Consider the following 13467-nt stretch of genomic DNA (forward strand, 5'->3'; position numbering starts at 1 on the left):
ACAGGCTCTAGTATGCTGTGTTCTGTTGTGTCTGTTGGAATTGCCGTCGGCGCGGCGGTGATGGAGGAAGTATCACGTGGCATCGGATCAAGCTGCATTTGTGAGACGCCAGGGACGCGACGAGGTTTGACATGGGGTGCATGCTTAGGTCGTTCTGCAACGACGGTACCTAGACCATGGTTTTGCAAAAGGAGGTTTGGCATGGAGGAAGTACGGGCACATCCACACATGTATGAATATAATTCACTCAATACAAGAATCCAATAACTTCCTATCATATCAAGATTACTAATAGTCAGATAAGTGTTAGAAGTTCCTTTTATTGATCGGTGTACATGATTTTTCTGTCTTTTCCATGGGGTTGAAACCCTAAACCACAGCCAAGTTTATAGCGACCAGTTTACAATAAATCAAAATTCACCAAATTGACCTGATACAAACTGGACACCGTCTCTGAACAATTGATGAGAACATAAATTCAGACCACTAAAAACATATGTATCCGACGACCAAAACGAAAATTCTAGGCAGGGCCATGTTCCCTCGGCACGGCTCCTAAAAATGTGCAACGAGTACGAGGCGAACGACCGCCGCTGCCGTCCCGGTTCGATCTCCATCATACAGTGTAGTGGTGGTTGTCGACGGTCTCCATGTCGAGGCCCTTGAGCCTCACCGCCGACTCCACCCTCCCCTTGAGCGTGCTGAGCTCGCGCAGCCTCGCCATCTCCGCCCGGCGCTTGGCCTGCTCGGCCATCTCCGAGAGCTCGCCGTAGTTGCTCCTCTCCTGCGGCGTGCTGGCCGGGTCCGCCGTCGGCAGGCCGTGCAGCGTCCGCTGCGCCGTCGCCCACTGCAGCTCCCGCTTCTCCTTCCCGTAGTCCTTCTTGTTCGTGAAGGCGATCTGTTTGTTCACCACGCAATGTTAGGCCGGGATCACCTAAGAAACATTGCTACATAACCTTGAGAGAGTTGCTGCATGTTTGTCCATGGTGTACCTTGTTCTCGAAGAGGGTGTCCCATGCCTTGCCGCTGAGCGCGTAGCCGATGGCGAACTTGAAGAGGTCCAAGGGGATGAAGGTGATGATGCTGTAGAGCCAGATCACGCCGGCCCAGCCCCAGCCGATGCCTCGGATGTGCGCAAATGGCAAGTTGCAGTACACGGCGATGACGGTGGCAATCTGCAATGGCAACAACAGCAATAGTTGAGTTGCAGTTACAGATGAAAGCATGCGCACCATTGTTGCAGTGAGGCCGGGTTGGGGTGGGCTTACAATCTGCGCGACGACGAAGGCGAAGCAGAGCCAGAGCCCCGGGCGCTCCTGGAAGCACCAGCGGCGCGACCGGGTGACGAAGATGAGGGCCTGGCTAATAATGCTCACTTGAAGGTAGAGGGCAGACATCATCGCGTCCTTGTTGCCCCTTAGCGAACGCACGTGGAACTTCTCCTGCAATTTGGAAACACAAGGAACATTCAGCATATATTGTCTATAAAACAGCATGAGCCACATCCATATCTTGTATAGTTTGGAGGGATTAGATATGGCATGGATGGTAACAACACTCACGCTGAAGAAGTCGGTGCTGGTCATGGCGAAGAAGAAGACCACGGTCGTGACGGCAAGGTAGGCGCCGTAGACGATGCCGGTGATGAAGATCTCCGGCAGCTTCCAGCTATCTGGGTGTGGGGATGGCTTCACTCTGTCCTTGGAGATGGTCATGATTGTGCCTGAGTTGAGTAAATCAATCAAACAAATGAGTAATGGTCATTAACATGTTTGCTTGGCGTAATGAAATTGCGACCCACCGTCGTTCAGAATGGCGATGACCAGGATCATAAACGGCGAGAAATCAAACTTCCAAATCAGCGCGATCAGCATAAACCCTAGCTGCAGTTCAGTTCGACAGCAGAAAACGAATTAAACCAAGTCCAATCTGTACATACCTACCAGTATAAGAGTGGTTAATATGTTCAGAATAATTTGACTTACGACTATACGGATAGTGATGGACACCGCGTAAATCTAGTACATTGACAACAAGGGCATAAGGATTAGTCAGAGTTATTTGTACAAAAGTTACTTAGAATGTAAATGAGTTTGGGAGAATGCTCACGGTGTAGTTCTTCATCCTCTGGAATATGGCACGGCTAGTCAGCACGGCGCTGATGATGACGCTGAGCCCCGGCTCGGTCAGCACGATGTCCGATGCGCTCCTGGCGGCGTCGGTGGCGTCGGCCACGGCGATGCCAATGTCGGCCTTCTTCAAAGCTGGCGCGTCGTTCACGCCGTCCCCAGTCATCCCGCAGATGTGCTTCATCTGCTGCAGCTTCTTGACGATCTCGTACTTGTGCTCGGGAAAGACACCGGCGAAGCCATCGGCCTTCTCGATGAGCTCGTCAACGGGGAGCGACACGATGGACTCGTCGACGCTCTGGCCGAGCAGGGCGGACGAGGGGTACATGTTGGTGCCCATGCCGAGCCTCCTGCCCGTCTCCTTGGCGATGGCCAGCTGATCGCCGGTGATCATCTTGACGTTGACGCCGAGATTGAGCGCCTGCTTGATCGTCTCGGCGCTGTCGTGCCTGGGCGGGTCGAGGAGCGGCAGAAGTCCGACGAACTCCCATGGCCCTCCGGAGCTGTCCTTGCTCCTTTTCGGCACCTCCTGCCTGGCCACCGCGAGGGACCGGAGGCCGCGCTCGGCGTACTTGTCGATGATGGCGTGCGCCTTGTTCTTGACATCGTCTCTGCAGTTGCACAGTTCCAATATCTGCTCGGGAGCACCCTTGCTGACACGGTGCCACGTGCCGTCGATGGTGTCCTGGTAGGTGAGCGCGGTGCGCTTGTCGACGGGGTTGAAGGGGAGAAAGTGCATCTCCTGGATGCCAGCTCTGGCCTCCTTTGGGTCGGCGAGCATGCCGACCATGGCAGCGTCGATGGCATCCTGGTTCTCCACCCTGGATGCCATGGCGGCGAAAAGCAACACCTCGTCCTTGGCGACGCCCGCGGAGAACACCTCGATGAGGTTGCGGTCGACGCTGAGCTTGTTGAGGGTGAGCGTGCCCGTCTTGTCGCTGCAGAGCACGTCCATGCCGGCCATCTCCTCGATGGCCGTCATGCGCTTGGTGATGGCGCCCTGCTTCGACAGCCGGTGGGAGCCGATAGCCATGGTGACCGACAGCACCGTGGGCATCGCGATCGGGATGCCGCCGATGAGAAGCACAAGGAGGTTGTCAATGCCGTCGCGGTACCGGCGGTGCTGGATGAAGTACATGACGATGATCTCGACGATCATGCCGATGGCGATGGCGCCGATGCAGAAGTTACCAATGGCGCGGAGCACCTTCTGGAAGTGGCCGACCTGGTTTGTGCTGTCGACGAGGTGCGCCGCCTTGCCGAAGAAGGTGTGCACGCCGGTGGCGATGACGACGGCCTCGATCTCGCCCTGCTTGCACGTGGACCCCGAGTAGACGCTGTCGCCGGGGTTCTTGGTCACCGGCAGCGACTCGCCCGTGAGCGCCGACTGGTCGATCTTGAGCGGGTCTCCCTCGAGCAGGAGGCGCGCATCGGCGGGGACTATGTCACCGAGCTTGATGCTGATGATGTCGCCGGGCACGAGGATGGATGCGTCCTGCTCGCTCCACTTGCCGTCGCGGAGCACCTTGGTCTTGGGGGCGAGGTTGGCCATGAGCGCCTTGGCCGAGCTGCCGGCGTTGCTCTCCTCGATGTAGGAGATGGTGGAGTTGAGCAGGAGCAGCGCGATGATGCCGACGAAGTCCTGCCAGTCCGGCGGCCTGCCGCCGCCGTTGGCCAGCGCGATGGCCATGATGGCCGCCACCTCCATCACCCACGACAGCGGGTTCCACATGAACCCCAGGAACTTGAGGATCTCGTTCTCCTGCGCACGCCATTGCCGTCAGAAACTAACACCACGCAATCTAGAAATCCAAACGAAGATGATATGAATTACAGCGAACCTTTTTCTCTTCGAGTTTGTTGGGGCCGAAGACGGCGATGCGGTCCTGGCCATCCTTGGACGTGAGGCCTGCCGGGCCGCACTGGAGGTTCTCGAACACCTCCTCCACAGGGATGTTCTCCTGCAATGCACGCACAGATTAGCCAAGAAAACAACTGGATTCGCATGCACTAACTGAATTTCATCTCGGATAGAGACTGGAATCTGTCTTCGGATAGAGACGGCTAATCGGTAGCGATGATAAGAGATTAGATGGGAAAAAGCGCGAGGTGGTTGTAGATCACAAAAAGTGCAAAAAAAGAGAGAGAGGGAAACAAAGACGATCGGTGCGGTGCCGCTCAACTCGCCCGTGAAGCCAACAATAAAAGCGCCGCCAGATCGATGCATCTTGGGTTGCATGAACGATCCGTGAAGTGATAATGGGGTAAGGCATATAACAAGATTGGATCTACGCTTACATCTTCTCCATTAGGATTATCATTACTAGTAGGTTTTCCTAATGATCTTTACAGGATGCATATAGAACATGTAACAACTAACACATTAAGAAACGCATATAAAAGTTGGCAAGAACTCGCTTGCATTATGCTGCAGAAAAACTAGCGAGGTTTGCTCACCAAGTCGACGGCCTCGTTCTTGATCCGCTCCAGACCTTCGGCCGCCGCCGCCGCCATCTTGCTCGCCGACGGGGAGCCCCGGAGGCCGCAGTGCCCAACTATGCACGTACGTATACGTAGTATCCAAACCGGAGGTGGGGCTTTTGCCGAAGGACCCGCGTTTGGTTTTATAGCTGGATGGATGGAAGGGCGGTGGGGGCGTCGTGTGGGCCACTCCGTCCTATTCAAATCAGCTACCACCCGATTTACTCCTTATCCCATTCCCTCAAAAACGAAAACAAAAACAAAAACAAATTCCTTATCTCTTCTTCTGATTTTTACTTTGTCATTGTTGATTGACGATGTAAGTCTGGTTTAATTTAATGAAGTAAGCCATTATGGCATTTCCTCAAAAAAAAGTTTATTAACATTTTTTCAGTTTGTGAATATTTTTTAAATTTGATACCTTTATTTCAAATTCGCAAATGTTTTGAAATCTATGTTTAAAAAAATCATGTTACTTTAATTTGAGAAAACTTAAATATTTTGTAAATGTATGTACATCTTTTGATTTGATGAACTTTTTATATAATATACGGTAGCCGGCTTTTTATGAGCTAGCAGTGGAGTGAGCGGAAATAAAACCTGGCGAGCGAGAACTTTGTGGGCTGATCTATATGAACATTGTAGCAACAATTGCACTATTTCAACATGGAATATGAGCTCCCAAGGTGATCTAAAAAAAGGCTTCCAAGAGGCTCACACACAATCAACAACCATCGGCTGACACCAAGGCCGAAACATATAAGGACACTACAACCACACATCATCCAATTCCATTCTCTCTCATTTCAGAACAAACAATATCTCTAACAACTGTTCATCACGAACGAAAAAAGCACCGTCGGAACATAATTAAAATCCAATCCAATGCAGATAAAACAAAAAAGAAATTACTGACCACACTAACCCGCTAGAGAAAAAAGGACATCCCACCAATGAAGAACGTGGCAGCAAAGCATGGCTTAGCCTCCAGTGATAAAGTAAACGTCAGTGGTCTTTGCTTCTTCAAATGTGTATCAAAGGCAACTTTGACGAGCATGTCCTTGGTTATAGAAGTGGCACATTGGAAGTTTACTAATTCGAGCCATGCGTGTATGCATGCTGCTGGCCGGGCAACACACAGAGGCAAGGGATATACTCCATATATGGACCATATATATTCACATCACATGTACACGCTTTTCTTGTCCTCTCGTACATACCCTTTATTCTTAGCTCGGGTGCCCTAGCTACGTGCCTCTTGTCCAGCCACTTTGGCTGGCCATCCCTTTCTTGTCGAATCATTCATAGCTTGGTTATTTGCAGTGCAAAGAGAAGGGAACATCCATACCAACACGCAAAGATGGGTGCATAGATAAAAAAAACGTAGTACGGACATACTGATTTCAGCTTTCCGTTACATAATCTATTAGTTGCTTTATTAAAACAATTTTCAAGCATGCATTTATAGATATAAGAATGTATGCAGGGTTGTAGTGTAACACATCTGCCACGACAATGAGAGGGAAAGAAGAATAAGAGGAGGCTCGTTTTGACTCTGGGGTGCATATGCTCCCTAATGAACAATAAATTCAAAATAATTAACAAAATAAAATTTAAAATTCTGTTTTTTTGGTAATGGTCTTGTTAGTGTAGCAAGTCCGCTTGTCAATTTTCATGTGAAACGGAATGACGGTGCTTCGTCGGTGAAAAAACAAAAATAAATGTAAAAATCTAAAGATAACATTTGCCGTTTGATATTTTTTTCCAAATATCAAAATACTTAAGCTTTCCTGCTAAAATTTGCAGCTAGCATTTTGGTGTGACAATGAATGCATCTTTATTTTTTCAATTGTTTGAACATTTGCAAAAAACATTTTTTGGAGGGCAGAAGCATATGCTCCCAAGAGCCGAATTGGATTTCTGGAACAAAAGGTCTATTATTTGCCCGATTAACATTGAATTCACACACAAGTTTTTTCTCTAGGGTTTGCTAGACACGAGGCGACCAGGAGGTAACTAGCTCTTACGGCAGGAGGGTAGCACAACCCTGGATCCTAGTGTCCCAGCCTGTTTCTCATAAGTTCTTCGCCACATATGAAGTTGGTGAAGGAAATATGCCCTAGAGGCAATAATAAAGTTGTTATTTTATATTTTCTTATATCATGACAAATGTTTATTATTCATGCTAGAATTGTATTAACCAAAAACTTGATACATCCGTGGATACATAGGCAAACCACCGTGTCCCTAGTAAGCCTCTACTAGACTAGCTTGTTAATGAAAGATGGTTAAGTTTCCTAACCATAGACATGTGTTGTCATTTGATGAACGGGATCACATCATTACCATAGACATGTGTTGTCATTTGATGAACGGGATCACATCATTAGGAGAATGATGTGATGGAAAAGACCCATCCGTTAGCTTAGCATATTGATCGTTTGGTTTTATTGCTATTGCTTTCTTCATGTCATATACATATTCCTTTGACTATGCGATTATGCAACTTCCGAATACCGAAGGAATACCTTGTGTGCTATCAAACGTCACAATGTAACTGGGTGATTATAAAGATGCTCTATAGGTATCTCCTAAGGTGTTTGTTGGGTTGGCATAGAACGAAATTATGATTCGTCACTCCGAGTATCGGAGAGGTAGCTTTGGGCCCTCTCGGTAATGCACATCATAATAAGCCTTGCAAGCAATGTGACTAACGAGTTAGTTGCGGGATGATGTATTATGGTACGAGTAAAGAGACTTGCCGGTAACAAGATTGAACTAGGTATGTAGATACCGACGATCGAATCTCGGGCAAGTAACATACCGATGACAAGGGGAATAACGTATGTTGTCATTACGGTACGACCGATAAAGATCTTCGTAGAATATTTAGGAACCAATATGAGCATCCCAGTTCCGCTGTTGGTTATTGACCGGAGAGGTCTCTCGGTCATGTCTACATAGTTCTCGAACCCGTAGGGTCCGCACGCTTAGTGTTCGATGACAATTTTGTATTATATGAGTTATGTAATTTGGTGATCGAATATTGTTCGGAGTCCTAGATGAGATCACGGATATGACGAGGAGTCTCGAAATGGTAGAGAGGTAAAGATTCATGTATAGGATGATGATATTCGAACACCGGAAGTGTTCTGGGGGTACGGGGTACATATGGGATCACCGAAAGGGGTGTCGGGCACCCCCCGACAACTATATGGGCCTAGTGGGCAGAGAGGTGGACAGACCAGCCCCTGAGGGGCTGGTGCGCCCGCATGTAGGCCGAAATAGGAGGAGAAGAAAAGAGGGGAAGGGAGAAGGAAAGGGGAGGATTTGGCCTCCCCCTTCCTTCCCTCCCCCTCTCTTTCCTTTCCCCTTCGATGAATAAGGAAGGGGGGCCGAATTGGGGAGGAACCCCAAGTAGGATTCGGCCTACTTGGGGCGCCCCCCTTGGTTGCTCCCTCTCCCTCCCACCTATATATATATATATATATAAGAGGGGGAGGCGCCTAGAACACACAACAACATCTGTTAGCCATGTGCGACGCCTCCTGTTGGGGAACATAGAATGCAATTTCAAAAAAATTCCTATGCTCACGCAAGATCTATCTAGGAGATGCATAACAACGAGAGGAGGAGAGTGTGTCCACGTACCATGTAGACCGAAAGCGGAAGCGTTTGTTAACGCGGTTGATGTGGTCTAACTTCTTCTCGTTCCGACCGATCAAGCACCAAACGTACGTCACCTCCGAGTTCTGCACACGTTCAACTCGATGACGTCCCTCGAACTCTTGATCTAGCAAAGTGTTGAGGGAGAGTTCCTTCAGCACGACGGCGTGGTGACGGTGATGGTGAAGTGATCCACGCAGGGCATCGCCTAAGCACTACGTGAATATGACCGAAGGCGTAAACTTTGGAGGGGGCGCCACACACAGCTAGGAACAGTTGATGTGTGTTGTAGGCGCCCCCACGTATATAAAGGAGGGAGGGGGATGAGGCCGGCCCTAGGCGATCCCAAGTAGGAGGAATCCTACTTGGGCTCCTAGTTGGATTCGGCCCCCCTTTCCTTTTACCGGAGGGGGAAAGGGGGGAAGAGAGAGAGAGTGGGGAAGGAAAGGGGGGTGCCGCCCCCTCTCCGAGTTCAATTCGGCCTCCTTCCCTGTGGGGAGCGCGCCACCCCTTTGTGGGATGGTGTGCCTCCCTCCTATGGCCCATATCTTCCCCCTGGGGGGTTTCGGTAACCCCCCCGGTACTCCGATATGTACTTGATACATTCCGGAACACTTTCGGTGTCTGAATACTATCATCCAATATATCAATCTTTACCTCTCGACCATTTCGAGACTCCTCATCATGTCTATGATCTCATCTGGGACTCTGAACATCATTCGGTCAGCAAATCAGATAACTCATAGAATACAAATCGTCATCGAACGTTAAGCGTGCGGACCCTACGGGTTCGAGAACTATGTAGACATGATCAAGACTCCTCTCCGGTCAATAACCAATAGTGGAATCTAGATGCTCATATTGGTTCCTACATATTCTACGAAGATCTTAATCGGTCAAACCGTAATGACAACATATGTTATTCCCTTTGTCATCGGTATGTTACTTGCTCGAGATTCGATCGTCGGTATCTCCATACCTAGTTCAATCTCGTTACCGGCAGGTCTCTTTACTCGTTTCATAATGCATCACCCCATAACTAACTTATTAGTCACATTGCTTGCAAGGCTTATTATGATGTGCTTTACCGAGAGGGCCCAGAGATACCTCTCCGATACTCGGATTGACAAACCTTAATCTCGATCTATGCCAACCCAACAAACACCTTCGGAGATACCTATAGAGCATCTTTATAATCACCCAGTTACATTGTGACGTTTGATAGCACACAAGGTATTCCTCCGGTATCCGGGAGTTGCATAATCTCTTAGTCAAAGGAATGTGTATAAGTCAGGAAGAAAGCAATAGAAATAAAACTTAACGATCATTATGCTAAGCTAATAGATGGGTCTTGTCCATCACATCATTCTCCTAATGATGTGACCCCATTGATCAAATGACAACACATGTCTATGGTTAGGAAACTTAACCATCTTTGATCAAAGAGCTAGTCTAGTAGAGGCTTACTAGGGACATAGTGTTTTGTCTATGTATCCACACATGTATCAAGTTGAGGCAATAATAAAGTTGTTATTTATATTTCCTTATATCATGATAAATGTTTATTATTCATGCTAGAATTGTATTAACCGGAAACTTGATACATGTGTGGATACATAGACAAAACACCATGTCCCTAGTAGGCTCTACTAGACTAGCTCGCTGATCAAAGATGGTTAAGTTTCCTAACCATAGACATGTGTTGTCATTTGATTAACGAGATCACATCATTAGGGGAATGATGTGATGGACAAGACCCATCCCTTAGCTTAGCATATTGATCGTTCAATTTTATTGCTATTGCTTTTTTCCTGGCTTATACATATTCCCTTGACTATGAGATTATGCAACTCCCAGATATCGGAGGAATACCTTGTGTGCTATCAAACTTCACAACATAACTGGGTGATTATAAATATGCTCTACAGGTATCTCCGAAGGTGTTTGTTGGGTTGGCATAGATCGAGATTGGGATTTGTCACTTCGAGTATCGGAGAGGTATCTCTAGGCCCTCTCAGTAATGCACATCATAATAAGCCTTGCAAGCAATGTGACTAATGAGTTAGTTGCGGGATGATGTATTACGGAGCAAGTAAAGAGACTTGCCGGTAACGAGATTGAACTAGGTATGTAGATACCGAAGATCGAATCTCGGGCAAGTAACATACTGGTTACAAAGGGAATAACGTATGTTGTCATTACGGTACGACCGATAAAGATCTTCGTTGAATATGTAGGAACCAATTATTGGAAATATGCCCTAGAGGCAATAATAAATAGTTATTATTATATTTCCTTGTTCATGATAATTGTCTATTGTTCATGCTATAATTGTATTAACCGGAAACCGTAATACATGTGTGAATACATAGATCACAACATGTCGCTAGTGAGCCTCTAGTTGACTAGCTCGTTGATCAATAGATGGTTGTGGTTTCCTGACCATGGACATTGGACATCGTTGATAATGGGATCACATCATTAGGAGAATGATGTGATCGACAAGACCTAATCCTAAGCATAGCACAAGATCGTGTAGTTCATTTGCTAGAGCTTTTCTAATGTCAAGTATCATTTCCTTACACCATGAGATTGTGCAACTCCCAGATACCGTAGGAATGCTTTGGATGTATCAAATGTCACAACGTAACTGGGTGGCTATAAAGGTGCACTATAGGTATCTCTGAAAGTGTTTGTTGGGCTGGCACGAATCGAGACTGGGATTTGTCACTCTGTATGACTAAGAGGTATCTCTAGGCCCACTCGGTAATGCATCATCATAACGAGCTCAATGTACCTAAGGAATTAGCCACGGGATCATGTGTTATGGAGTGAGTAAATAGACTTGCCGATAACAAGATTGAATGAGGTATGGGGATACCGACAATCGAATCTCGAGCAAGTAACATACCGATGGACAAAGGGAATTGTATGCGGGTTGGCTGAATCCCCGACATCGTGGTTCATCTGATGAGATCATCATGGAACATGTGGGAGCCAACATGGGTATCCAGATCCCGCTGTTGGTTATTGGCCGGAGAGATGTCTCGGTCATGTCTGCATGGTTCCTGAACCGTAGGGTCTACACACTTAAGGTTCGGTGACACTAGAGTTGTTATGGGAAATTGTATGTGGTTACCGAAGGTTGTTCGGAGTCCCGGATGATATCTCGGACGTCACGAGGAGTTCTGGAATGGTCTGAAGGTGAAGATTTATATACGGGAAGTCTAATTTCAGTCGCCAGAATGGTTTCGGGGGTTATCGGTATTGTACCGGGACCACCGAAAGGTGTCCGGGGTCCACCGGATGGGGCCACCTGCCCCAGAGGACTTAATGGGTTGAATATGGGAGGGAACCAGCCCCCTAGTGGGATGGTGCGCCCCCAAGGGCCCAAGGCGCCTAGGGTTCGAAACCCTAGGGGGAGGGGGCGCCTCCCACTGGCTTGGGGGGCAAGTTTCCCCCTCCTGACCGCCGCCCCCTCCAGATGCATCTAGGGAGGCCGACCCCCACTTCCCTTCCCCTATAAATAGTAGGGGGGGGGGTGGGAGGGTAGCCGCACCCCTTCCCCTGGCGCAGCCCTCCCTCCTCCTATACCTCCTCCTCCTCCGTAGTGCTTGGTGAAGCCCTGCCGGAGAACCGCAAGCTCCACCACCACGTCGTCGTGCTGCCGGAGCTCTCCCTCAACTTCTCCTCTCCCTGATAACCCACAAGTATAGGGGATCGCAACAGTTCTCAAGGGTAAAGTATTTGACCCAAATTTTTAGATTCGACACAAGGGGAGCCAAAGAATATTTGAAGGTATTAGAAGCTGACTTGTCAATTCAACCACACCTGGAGATTAATTATCTGGAGCAATATGATCAGTAGCATAGTAATATGATAGTTTTGATAGTAGTGACAACATAGTAATAGTGATAGCAGTAATTTGTAGCAAGTGTAACTGTGATGATAGCAGTAGTAGCACAGCAAAATCAATAAGGATAAATTTGTAGGCATTGGATCGGTGACTTGTTGGATGATATTCATCATGTGATAGTTATAACCTAGGGCGATACGGCACTAGCTCCAGTTCATCGATATAATGTAGGCATGTATTCCGTAAATAGGCATACGTGCTTTATTAAAAGAACTTGCATGACATCTTTTGTCCTACCCTCCCGTGGCAGCGGGGTCCATATTGGAAACTAAGGGATATTAAGGCCTCCTTTTAATAGAGAACCGGAACAAAGCATTAACACATAGTGGATACATGAACTCCTCAAACTACGGTCATCACCGGGAGTGGGCCCAGTTGTTCTCACTCTGGGGTTGCCGGATCATAACCGTAGTAGGTGACTATAACTTGCAAGATCGGATCTAAAACATGGATATAATGATGAATTCATAAACGGTTCAGATCTGAAATCATCGCACCCGGGCCCAAAGTGACAAGCATTAAGCATGGCAAAGTCATAGCAACATCAATCTAAGAACATAGTGGATACTAGGGATCAAGCCCTAACAAAACTAACTCGATTACATGATGAATCTCATCCAACTCCTCACCGACCAGCGAGCCTACGAAGGAATTACTCACTCCCAATGGGGAGCATCATGGAATTGGCGATGGCGAAGGGTTGGTGATGATAAAGAATGAATATCCACCTCTCCGGAGCCCCCAAAGGACTCTAGATCTGCCCTCCCAAGGAAGAACAGGGCCTGGCGGCGGTTCCGTCTCATGGATCATGATAATTCTTTCTCCCTGATTTTTTCTGGAATAATGTGAATTTATAGTATCAAGGGGTCGTCAGCGGGGCCACCAGGTGGGTACAACCCACCTAGGTGCGCCAGGAGAGGGGGGCGCGCCCTGGTGGGTTGTGCCCACCCAGGGGCCCCTCTCTAGTGGGTCCTGGCTCCAGAAATTCTTATTATTGGTATAAAAAATCCTCAAAAACTTTCGTTCCATTTCAAGAACTTTTATTTCTGCACAAAACCAACACCATGGTAGTTCTGCTGAAGACAGCATCAGCCCGGGGTTAGTTTCATTCAAATCATGCAAATTAGAGTCCAAAGCAAGAGGAAAAGTGTGAGAAAAAGTAGATACGTTGGAGACGTATCAACTCCCGCAAGCTTAAACCTTTGCTTGTCCTCAAACAATTCAGTTGATAAACTGAAAGTGAGAAAGAAAAACTTTTATGAACTCTTTTGCTCT

General features: G+C 47.8%; 1 protein-coding gene across 1 annotated transcript; it reads right to left on the minus strand.

Annotated features, from left to right (window-relative positions):
- Positions 1–304: 304 nt before the first annotated feature.
- On the minus strand, positions 305–4710 carry LOC123055613 (plasma membrane ATPase). The gene is made up of 9 exons (XM_044479557.1): positions 4587–4710; positions 3971–4090; positions 2110–3891; positions 1986–2018; positions 1802–1883; positions 1563–1723; positions 1269–1442; positions 993–1175; positions 305–898 (listed from the first exon to the last, which is right to left on the minus strand). The coding sequence occupies exons 1-9, from the start codon at positions 4641–4643 to the stop codon at positions 617–619; spliced, it is 2874 nt and encodes a 957-aa protein (XP_044335492.1). The 5' UTR covers positions 4644–4710; the 3' UTR covers positions 305–616.
- Between the last annotated feature and the right edge of the window lie 8757 nt (positions 4711–13467).

This window comes from Triticum aestivum, chromosome 1A, assembly GCF_018294505.1.
Source record: "Triticum aestivum cultivar Chinese Spring chromosome 1A, IWGSC CS RefSeq v2.1, whole genome shotgun sequence".
NCBI classification, from domain to species: Eukaryota; Viridiplantae; Streptophyta; class Magnoliopsida; order Poales; family Poaceae; genus Triticum; species Triticum aestivum.